Below are 22523 nucleotides of genomic sequence, written 5' to 3'. Positions count from 1 at the left end.
GGAAGTCATTATTAAAAAATAAATAAATAAAAACAACCTTGCATAACCCTTGTGAACTTCTCTGGAACCTAAATAAACATCTCCGAATCTCCCTTTACTATCTATCTGAGCTGTGAGACCTCCTTTCTTGCAACTTTGAATTTGGCACTTTCTTTTTTTATTTTTAAAGAATTATTTTATTTAATTCTGTTTATTATTGTTGTTATTATTTTAGTTAGACCGTAGAGAGACAATGAGAGAGAGGGAGAGTGAAAACGCAAGCAGTCAGGTCTAAGACTCGAACTGCTTTCAGGGAGTCCAACCTCCTAACCACCACACCACCTGCAGGCCCCAATTTGCTGCTTTCTTTCTCCGTTCTCTCGATATAGTTTACATGTGTTGATGAAGTCTTTTCTACCCCATAATTTAGCAAAGACCATTTCAGATAGCTCTTCTGTCATGACATTGATTCTGATTTTTACCGAATGCGTTTGTTAGTGGTTGTTCTGAGAAAGCCCCAAGTCTAAGGCCTTACTTCTAGTACTTACGGACTGCAAAGAACACACCCGCGGTCCAACAGGAGAAGGCGTGAGCCTGCTCCACTCACGGCCAGGCAGGAGTGGTCCAAACCCTCAGGAGCGTGGGTCAGGTTCCGGATGTTCAGAACAAAGTTTCCTAAGTCAGTGCAGATTCTCTGTCGCCACGGCAGGGGTCTAGTCTGTTCATATAGTGTTCGAAGGTTTCAGTGAAAGTTTATCTTGTTGATGAACAGAAGGAGCAGAGGGACCAGCATTTGGCGTAATGGCTGTGTCTCTGAACTCCCATGTAGTTGACCACAGTTCGAGTCTCAGACCCAGTGGCTTAATCTCAAGCTGGGCTGCGTGTGCATGCGTGCCTGCCCAAGATCCTGAGAGGAGAATGGAGGAGAAGGGATTGCGGCGTGGCCATCCTCCCGGGGATGATTTCTTGCTTTCTGTCTCTCTGTCTCTCTCTGTCTTTCTGGCAAACACATGAGCCCTATAGCAAAAACCTCTAAAAAAATTTAAAAAAAACCAGAATGAGCAGAGCGTGTTTAGGGCTCAGTGTCCTTCATCTGTGGTGTTACTGTGGGAGGGGTGTGAGTACCTCTGGAATGGTCTCCACCTGAAAACATCCCATGAGTTGGGGCACAGTGAGCTGTTCACTAGCCGCAGCTGTGGCCCGCAGCAAGGTCTCAGGGAGAGGGTGAAGGGGGTAGGACAAGACCAGCAGTTAGCGTAATGGCTATGTCGCTGGACTCCCATGTAGCCAACTGCAGTTCGAGTCCTGGACCCGGTGGCTTAAACTCACGCTGGGCCCGTGTGCGTCCGTGCCCAAGATCCCGAGAGGAGAATGGAGGAGAAGGGATTGCGGCATGGCCATCGCCCCCTGGGGGATGATTTCTTGCTTTCTGTCTGGTGAGCTCATGCGTCCTATAACAAAAACATCTCTAAAAAAAGAAAAAAGAAAAGAGGGGGTGGGAGGAGAGCTCAGGGTGTGGAGCCCACCTTCGACAGTGCGTATTTCAAAGGCTGGCACTCACGTAGACTCGATTAATTAAAGGCGAGCTCTCCTTATTCATCCATTGTTTGTGTATATAGGGGTCTGTCTTCATTGTCTCTACCCGGAGTGCCTCACATTAGTATAACTATTATATTTTTAAAAAAAGAAAAAAGATTTTTGTTATAGGGCACATGCACTCGCCGAAGAGGCAGAGAAAAAAAATTTTTTTTTCTAATTTTAGGGTTTTGCCATAGGGCACATGATCTCACCAGAGGGAGACAGAGAGAGGGAAAGTAGGAGATCACTCCCTAGAAGCGATGATCCCTTCTCCACTCTGCTCCTGGGATTTGGGGCGTGCACGTACATGGGTGCCCAGTGTAATTTTCAAGCCACCAGGTCCAGGGCTCAAACCACAGTCGGCCAAGTGGAAGTCCAGTGCCTTAGCCACCACGCCACCTGGTGGCACTTATTGGTAACCTTAATAAATCATTGCATTTGTCCTCTTGGCAGGCCTTCTATCCTGTGGAACACCCAGTCGATGTTAGTTTTGGTGACATACTTGCAGCCAGATGCGTATTCACTGGAGAGGGAAGGACAGAAGCCACGCACATCGGGTATGAGTCTCGCCTTCCACTATCTGAAGAGATTTTACTGGGACAGGTGTGGTGATAGGTGACATCTATGTGAGAGAACTACAGATGTTTTGGTACTATCATGGACAATTACAACAAACCATAGTGTTTTATCACTTTAGAATGCATTGACTTGGATAAACCTCGGGACACACGCTCAGTTTTTCATGCTCTTTTCTTGCTTCTTCAAGAATGTCGGCATCACAGCTAGATGTGTTGTGTGTTGTAGTTAACACTACAGTATATGTGACATCCTCAGATGCACCTTTTAAAAAAATATTTTATTTAACTTTATTTCATTTTAACCAGAGAGAGACAGAGTGAGAAAAAGAGAGAAGAGGGAAAGTGAAAAAGCAAGCCGCCAGATTTGGGACTAGAACCGTAGTCAGCCACGTGGGAGTCCAGTGCCTTTAACCACCACACCACCTGCTGGCCCCTTCACACACATCTTAATAAAGAAAATAGAGGAATTAAGAAACATTTTCTCCTCTAGTATCCTTTGTCCTCATGTTTACATTTAGGCAAATATGTGGGTTCTGTGTTTGGTGGTACCTGTACATATTCAGAATCATGATTTTTTTCTGCCTATGAAAACTTCTGTGTATTCAGTCATTTTTATTCAGCCTACCAACGGAACACTGTGATAATACGGAACACTTTGTCCAGAAGGAAAGGCCAGTACTTTCAAATACTGGGTTGTTGAGGAAGTCATGACACGGTTTACATAGAGAAATTACATCATGCCTTTCTTTTTTTTTTTTTAGAAAGGTTTTTTGCTATAGGCGCGTGCGCTTGCCAGAAAGACAGAGAAAGACAGAGAGACAGAAAGCGAGAAATCACCCCCCAGAGAGGATGGCCATGCCGCAATCCCTTCTCCTCCGTTCTCCTCTTGGGATCTTGGGCACGCATGCACACGCGCCCGACATGAGTTTTAAGCCACCAGGTCTGGGACGCGAACTGCAGTCGACTACGTGGGAGTCCAGTGACATAGCCATTACGCTAACTGCTGGTCCCACATCATGCCTTTCTTGACAAACTAATCCTTTTCAAAATACTAAGCTTCTTGAAATAGTTATTTTATAACACTGAGTAACACTTTCAAAATATTATGAACTCCTTCCAAAAAAAACTTACCCCCCAAAACATGGAAGATAAAGTCTCATCATGCTTTTTGTTAAAAAATGATTAAGGTGCCTCCTTTCCATGTTAAACCAAGTTTTAAACTATTTACTGATGCCACCTGGAAGCTAGAGTTTTAGACCATCTATCTTTTGATCAAAGAGCAGTTACAGGTGGTAAGCGTCTGCAATATGTATGAGATGCACCGAAGACAGTTCTTGCAGTAACAACAGTGTTGATTGTAGGGTGAGTGGAAAGGGCACCCATGCAGTCAGAGAGCATTTGCTAGGGTAGGAAGATGAGTTTTTATCCAAAAGAGGTTTTATATAAATACCAATTTTAGGACTGAAGATAGAACAAATAGAAAAACATTATCCATTTATATTACACTACAAGCTTCCAGGAGTTGGCTTTTGGATAAATTTGATACATTTTGGAAAGAGAGTTGATGGACACCGTAAAATTATTAAGTGACAGGAAATGATTGTAAGGAAGAAGGTTAATGAAGCTAGACATAACTCGAATTAAAAAGAGCCTGACAACTCCCATCTTAGCCATCTTTCAATACATGAGGTAATGGGATTCGGAGGGTATTGATCAGCTGTTCTCCATTTTATATTACTGTACAGCCAAAGGAACTTAAATGCCCTTGGTTATTTTATTAACTTTGGAATCAGGACACAGATGAAGTTGCAATAATCTCTTTCAGCACTTGCATGTATTACAATTATGTGAGGAGAAAGAAAGAATTTTTCCCCCCGAAAGGTCTCTCCGGTTTGGGGGCTTATAGCTTTGACCAGACTCTTTCCTTTGGCTTTCTTCCATGGGGAGTATCAGCCATAGAAATGAATGACGTGTTGTAGTACTGGAATGGGACGCCAGAGCGATCTCTGGGGGCTTCTTCCAGTTTCATGAGGCTAAAATAATTTTAGTCTTTCTAAAAATGTGCATTTTGCTTTCAAGTAATATTCTAAAATGACCATATTAATGTATCCTTTGTTAAATCTACTGTGGTCTGAAAGAAATTTAAGCATTCCATAATAGAGCAATTATAGTAAATAAAGTTATTGAGTGGTGAGTCTGTATTCTGAATATTTATGTTACAGAAGCATTTCCCCCAATAGAATGATAAACTAGTAAGACAAGTCTCATAAGTTTAAATATCAACAGAAATCCTCCTAATATTGCATAATATTCCTGTAGCATTAAATATCCTTTTTTTTTTTTTTTTTGAGAGGTTTTTGCTCTAGGGCGTGTGCACTCGCCAGAAAGACAGAGAGAGGCAGAGAGACAGAAAGCGAGAAATCACCCCCCAGGGGGGATGGCCATGCTGCAATCCCTTCTCCTCCATTCTCCTCTCGGGATCTTGGACATGCACACACACGTGTCCGGTGTGAGTTTAAGCCACCGGGTCCAGGACTCGAACCGCGGTCGACTACGTGGGAGTTCAGCAAGGTAGCCATTACGCCATCTGCTGGTCCCAGCACTAAATATACTTTTTAATTTTAGAAAAGTAGCAATATCAATGCACCTCTGTTTTGTAAGATAATGGGTACAACCTCCATAGGATCACAGATGAGAATTTAACAGTAAAAACAACAACCAAGAAAAGAAGGGAAAACAATAAACTCAGGCCAGCCTGAGGCACAGCTGATAGCACACTGAACCGCAGCGCTGGAAGCCACGGGGCTGTTCATGGGTTTAGATCCCCAGTCCTTCCCGAGACGCTCATAAGCTGAAGGGCTGAGGAAAGGGGGTCAGCACGCAATAACACCCTATTGGGGTGCTTCTCTGTCTCCCCCTCTTCTCTTTGTTCACACATGAACATACATGTGCTATTATAAATTAAAACAAAACAAGACAAATATTTTACAATGTCTATTAACTTAAATGTAGTCTGTGAATCTCTCCCTCCCCCCTTTCTTCCCACCCCTACCGCACATACACAAATATGCATTCTCCCAGCACGGTTTACGTGCTATGCCCGAAGCATCTAGACTTATCCAAGGGCAGTCTTGCCGGTAAGTATCTCCCTGGTGTACCAGGAGAACTATTAACTTTAAGTTTTAAACCTTCTTGTTCAACAGCTACTTGAAAACTAGGTTTTACAGGAAAAATTGTATTGACAGTGGCCTACCAGAAAGACAGTCAGCTGAACATTTCTGCCCTAAGTGAGTTTAACACTATAGTAAGCTGGAAATCTGAAATGAGAACACTGCTTATAGGAAGCACAATCATGGTTAACTAATAAAAAGCACTTTTAAAAATGGAGTCTGAGTTTTCCATAACAGAGACTTATCTCAAAAATACTACCATTAAAAAAACTAAGTGGACGTGGGGCCAGCAGTTGGCATCATGGCTATGTCGCTGGACTCCCATGTAGTTAACTGCGGTTCGAGTCCTGGACCCGGTGGCTTAAACTCACACGGGGCACATGTGTGAGTGTGCCCAATATCCTGAGAGGAGAATGGAGGAGAAGGAATTATGGCGTGGCCATCCCCTCCGGGGGCTGATTTCTCTCCAAAAAAAAATAATAAAATAAGTGGACTTAACAACTTAAGTGGCCATCAGAAGATAAGTAGATAATAAAAATGTGTCATAAATACACAGCAAGATCGTGCTGAGCTTTTAGAAAGGAGAAATCCTGTGGCTCGTGACAGCACAGATACGTGTGAAGGACATTCATTCGGGACAGGAGGACAGATACCCCGTGAGCTCGCACCTGTGTGTGGGCTGAAGCTGAGCTCACGGGAGTGGAGAGCAGGATGGTGGTTACCTGAGCTGGGCGGGGCGCGGAGGGGATGGCAGCTGTGGCTCAAGGGCACAGAGGTTCGCGTGGACAGGAGAATTAGGTTTTAAGGCCCACTGCATGGCAGGGTGACTATAGTCAATAATTACATTTCAAAATTAACAGTAAATTTCAAATGTCTCACCACAAAAATGAATAGGTAATCAAAGCAATGGCTGTATTGATGAGCTTTACTCAGGCATTCCACATTGCGCACACATGTATGAAAACACATCCCCTAAACAATATGATTATAATCTGTCAATCAAAAATAATATTAACAATGAAATTACTTTTTGAAAAGATAGGTTTAAGACAAGAAACATCAATAAATAAACTTAGGGCCTGCAGGTGGTGTGCGGGTTAAGGCAGCTTGATTCAATACGGTCAACTGTGCAGTTTGAGTTCTGGACCTGGTGGCTTAAAAATCCCGCTGGACCTGTGTTTGCCTGCCCAGAATCCCAAAAGGAGAATGGAGGAGAAGGGATTGCTGCGAGAGCATCCCCTCTGAGGGGTGATTACTCACTTTCCTCTCTGTCTCTATCCAGGGAGCGCATTCACCCTATAACAAACTATAAACAAACTAACAAACTAACTTATGGTAAAAATGTGTTTTCCCAGCATATATTTCTATCTCTCAGACCAAGTTGCTCTAACGAATGTAAGGACAGCATAGTAGTAATTAATCTCTGAAGAAGCAATTTCCTGCCTGGCTGCATGACATATTTTATATTCAACATGACACTTCTCTAAACTCATTTCATATGTTTAGTCAAGTTTAAACAAAAAATTAGAATTTGATTAAGTCAGTCAATTAAGCTAATTAAGTCAGCTAATCAACCTAAAAGTTTATATGCTAAAATTTATAATTAGTTCTTGGTAATAGGTAGATAATACTTCCTGTTTGGTCAACTTTTTTTAGCTATATTTTTCATTTACAAGAATCATTTTATGTGAATATGAACATGAGAGAATATGACAATGTTTAAAAAATATTTGTAGATACTAAGCATAGCACTTTTATCAGCTTTTTTTTTTTTTTAGAGATTTTTGCTATGGAGCACGTGTGCTCACCAGAAAAATAGAGAGAGGCAGAAAACAAGAAATCACCCCCCAGGTGGGGGATGGCCATGGTGCAATCCCTTCTTCTCTCTCTCCCCCTAGTATTTTGGGCAGACACACACTTGCGCCCCGGTCCGGGATTCGAACCATGCTCAGCCATGTGGGAATCCAACACCTTAACCACAACATTTTGCTGGCCCCCACTTAGCTTTTTAAATTGAATTTTATGCAAAGATAAAATTACATGATAAATCACTCCTTAATGTTTAAGTTCAGAAACACCAAAAACCTCTTAAGAAACAGTTAAAATTTTTATGAAATAACTTCTTTACAATTTTTGTATCATTTCCAAAATTAATGTTGCTCTTTGGGTTGTTTTCCAGCCTAGAGGTGGGGAAGCCGGTAGGCCAGTGAAATATGGCTGTGAGCAGCCCAGTTACATGACACGTCAGAATACTTGGCTCTGTCTTAAATCCTTATTGTATATCTTTCTAATATAAAATATTTCTATGAAAACCTTCAGAGAAGATAGATAAACAACATATAAATAGTTGAGTAAAGATTTTAGAAATGCCATAAATCAGTCGAGTATGTAACATGAACCTGCCGTCTTACTCAGCAGTATGATATACCAGGGCTAACGTATTATGTTTTCGTAAGTTATAAACATTTATTAAGCACGATTACCAATCTTCCTACACGCAACAAATACTGAGGGCTTATATTTTGAGGCTCACCACAGGACGTCAGGTTGAAAGCTGTTGACACGGAGTCGGCTGGTCTGAGAGTTACCACCTGAGCCCGGTGTTACACAAGATGGAGGAAATGCCCTACTGCCATTTTGGACTATCAGTGAGGCCTGCAGTCTTCCTTTTCAGGAGTCACATTGGCTTTGGGGCATATTTAAAGTTCATTCAGTGGGGTCCGGGCAGCCTTGGATACAGCCTCCCTCCCGCCTTTCTCCTGTTAGTGATCTTCCAGTTTAGCAGTGTTGCCTGCCTGGGTCGATCTCTGTGAGAATAAGGGTAGGCAAGCCAGAATTCTCCCTTCCTAATACTAAAAGCAGTTTGAAGTGAGTTTCACTGGTTTATTTTTTAGCAAAAGAAAGATGGATATGGAATATAATAAAATAAGCAAACTGCTGATACTAAGGAAGATTAGAATCCTGCCGTTTTTAGCCTATGGTAGTTTCTCTGTCAGAGAGGAGCTCAGAGTTACCTTGACCACAGGTCCAGTTCTAGATGGAAAGGAATGAATTATGACTTCTTTTTATTCAGCTCTTTTAATAAAATTTTCCTTGAGATAGAAATAGTCCTAAATTATTTGATCAACTCAATTTTTTTTTTTTTTGGAGAGATTTGCACTGTAGGGCGCGTGTGCTCGCCAGACAGACAGAGAGAGACATAGAGACAGAAAGCGAGAAATCACCCCTCAGGGGGGATGGTCATACCGCAATCCTTTCTCCTCCATTCTCCTCTCGGGATCTTGGGCACGCACGCACACGCGCCCAGCGTGATGATCAACTCAATTTTTGATTAGATAATTCGTCCTCAAATGAACTATATTAGTAGGCTGATTAGAATGTCTCACACTCACATGTTTAGAGATGAACACATTTATGCGTATACAAAATTAATACATAATATGTAGGTGTAATTAAATTTATGTATTGTCTGAACATATGCGTTTGGCGGGGTGTGTGTGTGTATGTCTACTTTTACATATATTGATATATGTATAGTTTTTCTCAAAAGCTAATTCAGTACATGGCAAGACAGTTCCCTTTAAGGAATAACTTGCAGCATTATACTTTTTTATATTTTTATTTTTATTTATTTAATTTTTCATGGTAACTCATTAAAATAATCAAATTTGATTATAACCCATAAAGGATGAACAGTTGTATTATGTGCATTTTCAAACATGTAAACTCGTGCCTTGCTTCATGTTAATTCTGCAGTAATAATTGCTGCTTTTGTCTCCAATATGAATATAAAAATTATTCAAAATATATCTTATTTTATATGCTCCCCCACTAGCACTCTGTAATTTTCTTCTTTTTTGATGTGTAACTCATTACTTTGGTGGTGAGAAATGTTTTTATTTAGTTAGAGTAAATTTTGTTCTGATAATTGCATTGGTTGTTTATTTTAGTTAAGACACATTTCATAGTTTAGTTCCTTATTTCTCGATTAATTACTGTTTATTTTTTTGAAAGGAACTCTTTTTAATTTTAGTACAATTTCTTTCTTTTTTTTTTTGGAGAGGTTTTCGCTATAGGGCGCGTGCACTCGCCAGACAGAGAGAGACATGTTTAGAGATGAACACATTTATGCGTATACAAAATTAATACATAATATGTAGGTGTAATTAAATTTATGTATTGTCTGAACATATGCGTTTGGCGGGGTGTGTGTGTGTATGTCTACTTTTACATATATTGATATATGTATAGTTTTTCTCAAAAGCTAATTCAGTACATGGCAAGACAGTTCCCTTTAAGGAATAACTTGCAGCATTATACTTTTTTATATTTTTATTTTTATTTATTTAATTTTTCATGGTAACTCATTAAAATAATCAAATTTGATTATAACCCATAAAGGATGAACAGTTGTATTATGTGCATTTTCAAACATGTAAACTCGTGCCTTGCTTCATGTTAATTCTGCAGTAATAATTGCTGCTTTTGTCTCCAATATGAATATAAAAATTATTCAAAATATATCTTATTTTATATGCTCCCCCACTAGCACTCTGTAATTTTCTTCTTTTTTGATGTGTAACTCATTACTTTGGTGGTGAGAAATGTTTTTATTTAGTTAGAGTAAATTTTGTTCTGATAATTGCATTGGTTGTTTATTTTAGTTAAGACACATTTCATAGTTTAGTTCCTTATTTCTCGATTAATTACTGTTTATTTTTTTGAAAGGAACTCTTTTTAATTTTAGTACAATTTCTTTCTTTTTTTTTTTGGAGAGGTTTTCGCTATAGGGCGCGTGCACTCGCCAGACAGAGAGAGAGACAGAGAGACAGAAAGCGAGAAATCATCCCCCAGAGGGGATGGTCACGCCACAATCCCTTCTCCTCCATTCCCCTCTTGAGATCTTGGGCACACACGCACACACGCCCGGCGTGAGTTTAAGCCACCGGGTCCGGGACGCAAACCGCGGTCGACTACGTGGGAGTCCAGCGACATAGCCATTACGCTAACTGCTGGTTCCCAGTACAATTTCTTTTGAAATGCATATTAAAAACAAGTCCTCCAAATATGCATGTAACAAGTTTGGAAACACCAAAATTACATTTGGGGGAATATAAATTGATAAGATATTCAGTTATTTTGAAACCTTAGGATAATAGTTACTTCTCAAATCCCTAATGATTTTTTCTAAAAATTTAAACTATTAATATATGTTTAAATAAATGGATGGACAGATATATGATAGGTCTATTATTAACACATGCTATAAAACATTTCTACATGTACATCTGTATGCATATCTATGCTTATGCATTCAAATAGTCCCGTATAGCCTTACCACATATACACACCTAAACTCCGTGTCTGTGTGTTGGGGGGGGAGATTGGCATTACATAAAAATAATAATAGATTTATACATGTGTCTACAAACTAATGAATAAAACCTTTTGATTGTTATTCTTAAACAACATTAGGATTATGTTTCTATTCCTGTAAGTATAATCAGTATCATAGTACCAAGTACAACTTTTTTTTTTCTTTCTTTTTCTTAGATTTTTGCCATAGGGCACATGTGTTCATGGGGGGGGGAGTGAGAAGTCACCCCCAAGAAAGGTGGCCACACCACAATCCCTTCTCCTCCTGATTTAGGGCACCTATGCACACGTGCCCAGTGTAATTTTCAAGCCATCAGTTCTAGGACTCGAACCACAGAGCCATCCCTGTGGGATCCAGCACCTTAACTATTAGCCACTGCTGACCCACAACTTTTCTTAAATTGTGCCCTGGAACAGGCAGCAACGCAAAGGACCCTAGTCACGTTCATTTGAGAACTAGAACCTACGGTGTCTACCCCGCCCACACTCCTTCCCAGAGTCTGGTGAGCATGCTGTATATCATTGGCGCCTGGAGTAGGTTCTGTTTACCTTGCGTAAACCGGCATCTCCGTATTTGCTTAGGCTAGCTTTTCCTCAGCTCGTCTACAAGCATTTCAAGGACCAAAGTTCCAGTAATAGTGCTGGAAATACTACTGTAGAAGAAAATCAGACAGAGAAAGAATTCTAGGATCCTCGCTCCACATGTATTATAAAAATGTATTATTATCTCTATGCAACAGAAAACATGCTGGCCCAGAGGACCAACAACATTTAGACCAGTAGTTGTGTTTACTTTGTTTTATATATATGTAATATGTGTGTATATCTATATCTATCTATATATATGTCATGTATAGAAAAATATATATTATATATCTATATCTATGTAGATATAGGTATAGAAAAATATATATTATATATCTATATCTATGTAGATATAGATATACAAATTTGTTGTGATTTTCAAGATTCTGGGTCCAGGACTTGAACTGGATCTACCATGTGGGAATCCAGCTCTTCAGCCACCATGCCACCTGCTGGCCCCTTTGTTTAGTTTTTTTCAGAATGAGGTGAGAAGTCAGGCTCTTGGCTGCAGTACGTATATGCCATTGCAGGTGGATGTATCTTCCCACTGGAAGCCTGGGCTTTGGGACGCTCAAACACATTCATATGGAAGGACATGTCCGTGGATTAGTTGGAAGCCTCATGAATTATTATATGAATTTATTAAATGTTTTGTCTTCATTGATTATGATCTTCCTCCCTGCGCAGAATGATCCAAGGTCTTTTTAGCCGCAGGCTCGTCTTCCCATGCCTTTTCCCTCCTGGCTCTCATGACCTGCACACACATCCCTGTTTTGAACGGGGAGCAGGGGGGTGGAGGAGGGTAAGAGGCGGGAGGCCCTGGCTTGTGATTGTGTCATGAGCCGTTCCTTTTATAGCACACAATTTTCTGACCAGCTCCAAGACTACTAAAGCATAATGCTTAGGAATGGTGTGCTGACACCGTGCAGATAGGTGTGGGGAACAGGTGTTTGGGAGTGCTCTTCACTGTTTGCTTGTATTTCACAGGAGAAGCAATTACACAGACAGGTATCAGATTCAGGGAGTGAGAAGCCAAATGATTTCTAAAGCGTGAACAGAGCTTCCCAACAGCAGGGGCTCATTCCTGTGGTCTCGGAGGGGCTCTACCTTTTCAGGGCTTAGAGAAATCAAATCCTCGTTTGGAAAGGCTTTCTATTTTTTTCCAGTCCTTGCTGATGTCATTACTGTTGCTATGGAGAGGAAGTGAGTCGTGCCTGACATTGCTGGGAAGTCAACACTGACGTACCCTGTGCAGCAAATGATCTACCTCACACTGCGTTTTATATTAGCAAAGCCTTGCTAAAAGTTGTCAGAACAAATACCAAAAAGGAAATGTACCTTTGCCGGAACCATTCTGCCATATGAAAGTCTTGTGAAATTGTACCAAAACAAGTCCCGCCTAATAACAGTAAAGAGTGTGAGATAGGTAGTAACCGTGTGAACTGAGGGAGAGAAAAACATGTTCTGTAAACTGGTCGACATTGTTTCTTTTATTTTGGATCTTTCCCCCTTGGAAATATCCCTTCCACTAGTTTTAAATTTATTTGTTTGTTTGGAGAGGTTTTTGCTATAGGGCACGTGCACTCTCCAGAAAGAGAGAGACAGAGACAGAAAGCAAGAAACCACCCCCCAGAGGGATGGCCACACCACAATCCCTTCTCCTCCATTCTCTCAGGATCTTGGGCACGCACACACACACGCCCAGCGTGAGTTTAAGCCACCAGGTCCGGGACTCGAACTGCAGTCAACTACACGGGAGCCCAGCAACTTAGCCATTACGTCAACTGCTGGTCCCATGATTTTAAATCTATTTTTAACATCAAGTCATTCAGCTGTCCAGCTCACCCCAGTTAGACCTGAGCCCTTAGAAGAAATTAGTGATTTCATATTGAATCATTCCTGACATTCTTTCTTTGCCTGTCCTAGACGCCTGGTTGCCAAGTCAGACATCAAGGGCACACTGAAGATGTCTCAGTGTGGACCCTTAACTTAGAGTCATCTGACCATGAAAAAGGCAGTTCACCATAAACAAGGCTCAAGACTCCTAGTGTTAAGTGGAAAAGCCACTATTTTTTTTAAGAATTATCTTATTGAACTTTATTTATTTCTATATTTATTTATTTAAATTTGACCAGAGAGGGACAGAGAGGAAAGAGAGAGTGAGACAGAAAGTGGGAAAGCAAACCACCAGGCCCAGGACTCAAACCATGGTCGGCCATGTGGGAGTCCAGCTCTCTTCACTACCACATCACCTGCTGGCCCCAGAAAAGCCACTTTTAAAGTATTGTAAGTAATATATATTTATGATGACGTGCTGAATTTTATCATGCTTAAGAAAACAATTAAGATTTTCCATGAGAAAAGTAGCTTGGCCCGGTCTTTGAGATTTAGCACAGGGGAAAAGGACTAAAAGAATAAAAGCGGTTAGGAGAGAAAAGAGGGCATTCGTCAGCCACTTCAATGCCATTTCTGTCTGCGGTGTTCGGTGATACCCGTGGAGGGACTGCAGACTACTCCTTTGTTAAGTGAAAATATGCCTTTGACAATGTGCTTTTGGTGTGGGAAACTGATAGGTTTTAATGAAAGCTATAAAATAAGTTCTCCGTATTTCCACCTTTGAATTCATTGCTGACAGATTTACTGGTTGCATTTTTCTCGCACTGAGAATGCATTGCGAATGCGTTTTATACGATAGCTGATTTCTTGTACCTACTTTTTTTTTTGCTTGCAGTGGCACATCTAGTGATGAAATGTGCAACTTATACATTATGTATTACATGGAAGCCAAGCATGCGGTTTCCTTCATGACCTGTACACAGAACGTAGCTGCAGACATGTTCCGAAGCATACCTCCGGAGGCCAATATTCCGATTCCCGTGAAGCCTGATATGCTTATGATGCATGGACACCACAAAGGTAAAATCAGTGTCTACTATAAAGGAACAATTGATTTTGTATTTTTTATAGATCTCTCATGACTGCATGATAAATATTTTTTTAAAGAATTATTTTATTTAACTTTATTTAAATTTTAACAGAGAGGGAACAGACAGACAGAGAGAGAGAGACAGTGAGAAAGCAAACTGCCAGGTCTGGGATTTGAACTGCGGTCAGCCATGTGGGAGTGCAGTGCCCTTAACCACCATGCCACCTGCTGGCCCAATGATAACTATTTAAGATCATCTTTATTTCTTTCTTTGTCCAGACAGTTCCATGTGTGCACGTTTTCCTTTCCCTCTTTTCTCTTTACTATCTTATCTGCTCTCTCTGATTTGGCCCCATCGCAAGAGTTAAAGATAAAAACCTCAACCAGTGATGAAGCAGATTAGTTTGGGGACCATTCCCCTAAATGTAGACCTTTCTTCGTGTAGTTCATATTGTCTCGTTTCCCCCACCTCATTCTTGCCATAGCCAGCACTGACTGCCACAGCTTATGAATGTACGTACCATGGTCCGAAGAGCGATACAGTTTGCCAGTGCAAGTGGTTATCATCTCCAACCATACCCTGACGTGTCTGCTTAATGGGCCTCTTCACACAAAGAGTCATTCTGGATTCGTGAGGCATTACTAATGTAGGCTGTTTGGTCTCATCCTCAGACTTGTTCTCTAACTTACCGTTCATCTACAGAATGACCGTATTGACTATGATTCTTCAGCTGAAAATTACGAAACTCACACCCTTTTTTACTGCGTGTTACAAGCTCAGTCTTAAAATGCCAAGGCAGCTTCTTTCTTCTTTCTGGTGAAGATTTTATGAGGGACGTAAGCATGCCCATCAGGTTGTTTATTAAGATCCTACTATATTTATAGAACATGCCTTACTGTGTTAGAAAAGATCCTTAAAATATTACTATAAGTTCAATTTTTAAAAAATAAGACTAGTTTTGGGACCAGTGGGTGGCATGGTGTTTAAGGCTCTGGACACTCCCACATGGTCGACCACAGTTTGAGTCCCGGACCTAGTGGCTTACTTTCTGACTTTCCCTCTCCTCTCTCTCTCTCTCTCTCTCTCTCTCTGTGTGTGTGTGTGTGTGTGTGTGTGTGTGTGTGTGTGTGTGTGTCTGGTCAAATTAAAATAAATGAACAAATAAAATAAAATAATTCTTTAAAAAAAATAAGACTAGTTTTATTAGTGCATTTTTAAAAATTCTGTACTCACATTACTGAAAGCAGAGTTGACTCAGTTATGAAGGCAGAAGTCTGGTGATTAGTGTTGGCACTGGGTGGGAAGGTTGTGACTCAGAAGAGCAGCTCTACCATATAAATTCTTCTTACTGTCATAAACATAAGACCCTGCTTAGTATGTTTATGGTTATGGCATATTTCCAATACACTATTTAAAGTTTGTAATGTATACTGCAAATTTATGCTTAGCATCTTTGATTTACAGAAACAGAAGACAAAGATAAGACTGCTTTACTACGGCAGCCCAAACAGGAAGAAGGAGACGTGATTGATGAGGGTATGTTTATTTATGTAGTTACGTCTACAAGAGTATTCATTATCCAAATAAGCAACCGAATTGTAAAGGCACAGAGATATTTTAGGCCTCTCTGAATCAGCCTCAAACCCTATGTATTTTTTAAAACATAATGCATAATTCATGAGGAAATGATCAGTTAGTGAACTTTAGCCTTCAAAGTAAAATTCATCCACATAATTTAGTCCTCCATTAGGTTTTTCTGTCTTCGCTTCAGTTCACTTAATACTGTAACTTTTATGTGTAGCAAAGTTAGTGCAAATATAACTATGAAAAACAATCAGGGGCTGCTTTCTAAATCTAGTGACCTTTGCCGCTTACATTCTTGTGTATTTTGTGTGGTATGCTCCCTGACTATATTTGAGGTTTAAAAAATAAATAAATAAAACAAAGAAAAGAAATTAGGAATTCGACTTGCATCTTGCTGATGTCAGATACTTCTTTCTGCCTTCAGTAAGGTAGGGATTATTGTATTATGCTCCTGGACTGTGTGTTATATTGTCATCTGATGGGTAAGAAAGTGTCTTTCTTCCTCTTTTCTCTTTGTTCGAAGTGGTCATGTTACAGTTTTAATGTCCTGGCACTGAAAAAATACTGAATCTTGTTTTTTGTTTTTTTTGAAGATAGTGCTTTGTGTTAGATGCTGGAGTACATTACCCTGCCAAGTATGGCCTACAGAGAATATGTTTTTAATCATTAGTTTAATGTTAATCCAAATACCCTTCTTCTGACAAAGTATACAAGACATCGTATTTTTCTTCCAACAACATGTAGACATTTCCTGTTTCTCAGACATTGTAAACAAATGTCTGTTAGAATTCTTTCAAATGTGGAGACCAGCAGTTAGTGTAATGACTATGTCACTGGACTCCCATGTAGTTGACTGTGGTTGGAGTCCCGGATCCGGGGGCGCCAACTCATGCCGAGCGTGTGTGTGTGTGTGTGTGTGTGTGTGCCCAAGATCCTGAGAGGAGAATGGAGGAAAAGGGATTGTGGTATGGCCATCCCCCTTGGGGGGTGATTTCTTGCTTTCTGTCTCTCTGACTCTCTCTGTCTGTCTGGCGAGCACAAGTGCCCTATAGCAAAGGAAAAAAAAAAAAAAAAAACCCTCTCCAAAAGAATTCTTTCAAATGTGTGTTATATTAGATCTAAGTCAGAGATATCACTTTTGCAGTAAAAGGGCAGAAAGGAGTATCTTAACAGGAGCAAGATACGAGTTTAATTCTCAATTTCTTTTTTCTTTTTTTTTTTTTTTGAATCTCAAATATAGACAGTGAGCACAAAATACACAAGAATTTCAGTGATAAAGGTCATTAGATTTAGGAAGCAGACTTTTGAAGAGGAAAAACACACTCTGAGAGAGGCACAAGGAAACCTCTCAAGGTTGTTAAGTGATGCGGAGTCTGTTCGGTAGCCTCTCCTGACACAGGAGCCGTTGAGAAAATACAGTGGCTTAGGTCCATGCTGTGTCTGTTCTTGTGTTAAGTCAAAACAGGGAGCTGATTTTATACGAAATGGCTGTTGAGTACAATTTTAAATAGCTAAATTGATTAACCCTGCTTCTGTATTTGGAGGAAGTGAATAGTCACAGCTTAAGCATAGCACAATTAACAGTATTTACTGGAATAACGCTGAAATTCGTTCAGATTACACTGCATCATTTTGACATCGCACACACTGTTAAAAGTACGTCTTGGAAATAATTTGATTCGTTTGGAGTACATTGCCAAATACCAACATATATGATACTCATGGAATGAGGCCATCATTTAGAAGCCATATCTTCTAAAATGTCTCTGTGGAAACTGAGGCTGGACTGTGGTTTTCTTTTGAAGTTATTTGAGGTAACCAGGGAGACATTGATGCCTTTTAAAGGTTAGAAATACAGAGATTCTGTTATCAAAATGACCTGAATGTCAATACTTAATCTGTTCTTTTTTTTTCCCCAAATAGTACGATTTAGGAAGTATCGTACATAACTACAAACCAAATCCTTTAAAAAGACTTTACTATTTTACCATTTATTTATTTGCTTTTTTTGTGTTTTATAAAGCATATCAAGATACAGAGATTGAGAGTTTTAAATACCCAATCCCTTACAGGTTCCGAGGAATTGTCTGGATACATAAGAAATTATTTTCTTGTAGTTTCTGTTCTCTTCTACTTATGAATAAAGATGCCTTAAATAAAGTGATTTAACTTGGATAGGAAGGGAAAACGTTCTGCCTCAGTTTTCATATTATAGATCATAGGCTGTGATTATTCATATGTCGAGATTAGTTGGCCATCAGAATGGCACCTCCTGGTTATGTGGAGACACTAGCTCACCAAAAGCCATCACAGTGGTCAGCATAATCAGTGTAATAGGCTACGAGTCCCTGGAGACCGCTGCCCTAGAATTAAGAAAGAAATACAGAAATACACCAAGTGTGCATATGTATAGATAGTTCTGTTGAAACACTAATGACATCAATTTATCTCCTTACAATACACAGGGAATATTGCCTCATTACTGAAAGAGTATTTCATTCTTCCCAGAGATATTTGTTTGCAAGAAAAATAAATAACTATTTGTATCCATTCCCTGGAGAGTCAAGCTGACCATGTAGTCAATAGGAAGACTGTAATTACCCAAATAAATTATATTCAGTTTTCTGGGGTACAAAAGTATTTTTAAATCCATGCATAGCCTTTTCTTTTTTTAATGATTAATTTTACATTTTTCATATAGTCTCCATCATGAGGTATACCATAGATAGAGCTTTTCAACAGAAAACTCCAGTTTCCATCTGTCAAATGGTTTCTCTCCTTGCACCCCATCCCCATCCCATGGATGTTCATTTTTTTGTGATTATAAATTTAATTTTATTTATTCATTCATTTAAAAAAAATTGACCACACACACACACACAGAAGTGGGGGAGGAGTGAGAAAGTAAGCCACCAGGTCTGGAACTCGTACTGTGGATGACCATGTGGGAGTGTCCAGCACCTTAACCATGACACCACCTGCTGGTCCCTCCATGTATGTTCATTTTCATAGTAAATCCTCAACCTTAACCCTTCACCTTATTTTGGTGTCCTAGCCAAAATTATTTGTGTTCAAGAACTCCTCCAGAAGGTATACACTTTAAAAATATTTTTTAGCCCCCATAAATAAGTCCTGAATTATTTTAGCTATGCCGAAGGGATTGTGGTGTGGCCATTTCCTCCTGGAGGGGGGATTTCCCACTTTCACTCTCTCTGTTTCTCTCCTCTGAGTGTATGTGGTATAAATACATAGTCTATAGTCCCCAAATTATGAGTGTATATGTATTATGGTGTATAAAATACATATTACGCATGATACATATGTGTGTGTTATTTTAATGTTTAGATTATAAGGTATGCATAGATTTGTATCCTGTTTTTAAAGATGTTATATCTTGAATATTTTCTCCAATAGTAAATTTTTTTCCCCCAATGGTAAAAATTATTGACAAGAGGGCCAGCAGGTGGCGAGGTAGTTAAGGTGCTAGATTTCCACAGGGCTGACTATGGTTAGAGTCCCAGACCTGATGGCTTGCTTTCTCACTTTCTCTCTTTCTCTCTCTCTCTCTCTCTCTGGTCAAGTCAAATAATAATAATAAATAAATAAATAAAATTAAATAACTAATTCAAAAAATTATTGACAAGAATGACTTTTTTTAAGTTTTTAAGTTTTCTATTGTTAGAGGCTTGTGTGCTTGCCAATAAAAGAGAGAAAGCACTCTGCAGTGGGGCGTGGTCTTGCCACAAGCTTATTTTTCTCCATTTTCCCATCCTCCGAGATTTAGGGGCATGCGTACACACACATACATATATGTGCCATCATTTTAAGGAGCCATGGATTAGAACCACAGTGAACCATGTGGGTTCCCACCCCCCATGCACAGCACTTACCCCTGCACTAGGGGACAGGCCCTGACTGGTATGATTTCTCAGGGGCTGCATAGTACATGCCCATACCCAGTTTCACCATAGCCTGTTTGCAAACAGGTGAGCTTACCCGTGAATGAGTTATTTCTGCCTTCACGCAGGAAACACTGGTGGGCATTCACAACCGACTTTGAAATGTCACCATCCTTTGAAACATTGACGGTGGAGAATGACCTGTGCATGTATTAAGCCTAATAAACTAAACAACGAACACAGCTAGACGCTGACGGAAGTAATCCTAGCAGACTGCATGGAATGAGGGTGGTGGCGTGGAGGGCTTAAAGAGCAGACACACAAGTGGCCCTCATACGAGTGGCATTTTTGTGAGTTATTTTTTATTTTTACATATTGTGTTTTCTTATCAATGTGCACTTAGACCAAAGTACAGCTTGCACTCTCTGGGCAACATGGGTTAGGCACAGAGTGTGAGCTGAGACGAAGAGCAAGCAAAGACCCACACAGCTGCTTTAAAGAGGTCTGAATGTGAGTGTTTCTCACTATAGATGTCGGATTTTATGTCAGTTGTTTAGGGAGGAGTCTAGGTCTTGAACATGTCAGGGCAGAGGGGCAAGCAGGTAGTGTGGTGGTTAAGGTGCTGGAAACCCCACATGATTAACCATGGCTCAAATTCCAGACCTGGTGGCTTGAAAATTACACCAGGCATGTGTGTGCATGCCTGAAATCCTGAGAGGAGAATGGAGAACAGATTGTGGCGTGGCCATTCCCTCCTAGGGAGGGGATGATTTCTCTCTGGGAAGCACACTGCCCAATGACAAAAACCTAATAATAATAATAATTTAAAAATCTCTGGACCAGCAGGTGGTATAGTGGTTAAGGCACTGGACTCCCATATAACCAATCGTGGTTCAAGTCCCAGACCCAGTGGCTTGAAACTCACACTGGGCATATGTGCATGCATGCCCAAAATCCCAAAATGATAATGGAGGAGACGGGATTGTGGTGTGACCATCCTCCTGGGAGGAGTGATTTCTCACTTTCTCTCTCTGTCTCTGGTGAGTACATGCACCTTATAGCAAAAATCTCTAAATACTACTGCTACTACTAAATCTCAAGCAGAATTGATAGTCAGAGTCCGTGGCATCAGGATGTCCTTATTACTGTACGTTATGCTCTGGACAGCACTTCTTTTGCTGCAGAAAGGGCTTTGACCATGTTTTATTCAGTTTGTTCCAAATGCTTCCCACTGCAGTCTTTGTGCCCTCATATAATCAATCTTTCCACTCAAAGGTCAGCATGAGCTACGATATTCCCAAGGCAGAGAGACTATGACAAAAATACAATTTGTTGAGGGAAAACACCCCATGACCCCAGGTAGTTAAAGGTCTTCAGACACCTTCTGTGAAACAGAATAATTTCACAGTGGTTTTATGCTAACAAAAGTGAATTACCATTGACATGTTTTATCAAATAAGCAGAATCCAGGGAACGAGGGCTGCACGTTAAAAACAGAACAGTCTACTGCAAAAGCTGACTAACAGGACTGTGGAAAACAGTTCATGGGAGGAGCGAAGCAAAGGCTGAACTTCATAGAGAAACTTCTCTGTCTCTGCCTCATTCCAGACAGGACCGGCCCCTGACCCCTCACAGAGTACAATTTTAATGGCATCTTAGGCGATCCCAAGCACCGTCTCTGCAACTCTGCTCTTGTTGAGAAGATGCAATTCTTGTTTGTATTACCGTTCAGCAAAAGTTTATCAGGTCGTGATGATTTGTGAGCAGCTCACAAGTCTTTATTTATTGAACTCATCTATCAAACGCAATTCTATATGCCCCCCCCCCCAGCTCTGGGAAGCTGGCGGAATGCTGTTTTCCATGGGCTTCCCAATAACAGAACAGGCAGATGCAGATGATCACCCATCACACGGTCAGGCTCTCCCGTTCAGATCTGTGTGCGTTAGTTGCACAAGCCATCGTCATCGCCTGTCTTTTCTCTCCCCCTTTAAAATATTTGTCTCATTTTCTTGAAAACATACACACACACCCATTTTTATTGCATTTCAATCAGGTGAGTCCCATAAGAGAATAAAGTTCATTTGTGATCCCTGAGCTGACTGTGAGCACGTGTTTCATTTCTCTCAGGCTACAGAGTAAATGGTGTGGGTTAGTAATAAGTAAACAATCAATAAACGAAATGGACTTTGACCAGAAGAAGCAGTCGGTTACAACTGAGTCAGACAGCAAAATATGAACATATAAAGAGGGATGCTTTTGTTTTCCCACTCCTGTTACCTGTCCCATTAATCAGTCATGTTGCAGAGCGGTCATCTCGTTAGCTCGGTTACTTGGCATAGTCTGTCACTAGTTAAGTTGCTGATCAACATTCTCTTTATTCTTGATGTACCATAGACATCACCGAGCAGTAATCAGTAGCAAGCAGGCTAGATGATGAAGGACTAGAGATTTCTGTGAGAAATGGGAATTTATTTTCTGGAAAGTTGTGTGGAAGTTCTTACCTTCTTTTTTTTTTTTTTTTTTTTTTTGGGAGAGAGATTTTTGCTGCATGCGCTTGCCAAAGAGACACAGAGAGACAGGAAGTGAGAAATCACCCCCACAAGGGTGGCCATGCCACAATCCCTTATCCTCCATTCTCCTCTCAGAATCTTGGGCATGCACACACATGTACCCAGTGTGTTTTAAGCCACCAGGTCCGGGATGAGAACTGCTATGCCATCTGCTGATCCCCTTCTTGATCATTTTAAAAAATAAACTCACCTGCCACAATTAAGGTTTTGCATGGTCTAAAAATGAGTAAAACATGCTTTTTCATCCAGTAATCTGAAGGCCTTTTTTTTTTTTTTT

The 22523-nt window shown here is 40.3% G+C and overlaps 1 protein-coding gene across 7 annotated transcripts in view; it reads left to right on the top strand.

Moving 5' to 3' along the window:
- Positions 1-22523, top strand: part of PAM (peptidylglycine alpha-amidating monooxygenase) — a gene marked incomplete at its 5' end in the record, with an annotated part of 212106 nt that overhangs the window by 122519 nt on the left and 67064 nt on the right. For all 7 annotated transcript variants that reach the window (XM_014589171.1, XM_027772271.1, XM_027772253.1 and 4 more), the window contains 3 exon segments: positions 2011-2114; positions 13998-14182; positions 15658-15729. In XM_014589171.1, coding sequence (XP_014444657.1) covers positions 2011-2114; positions 13998-14182; positions 15658-15729 — 361 coding nt within the window.

The sequence above is a fragment of the Tupaia chinensis genome, unplaced genomic scaffold, assembly GCF_000334495.1.
Source record: "Tupaia chinensis unplaced genomic scaffold, TupChi_1.0 Scaffold000002_1, whole genome shotgun sequence".
NCBI classification, from domain to species: domain Eukaryota; kingdom Metazoa; phylum Chordata; class Mammalia; order Scandentia; family Tupaiidae; genus Tupaia; species Tupaia belangeri.
This window is presented reverse-complemented; position numbering and strand designations above follow the sequence as displayed.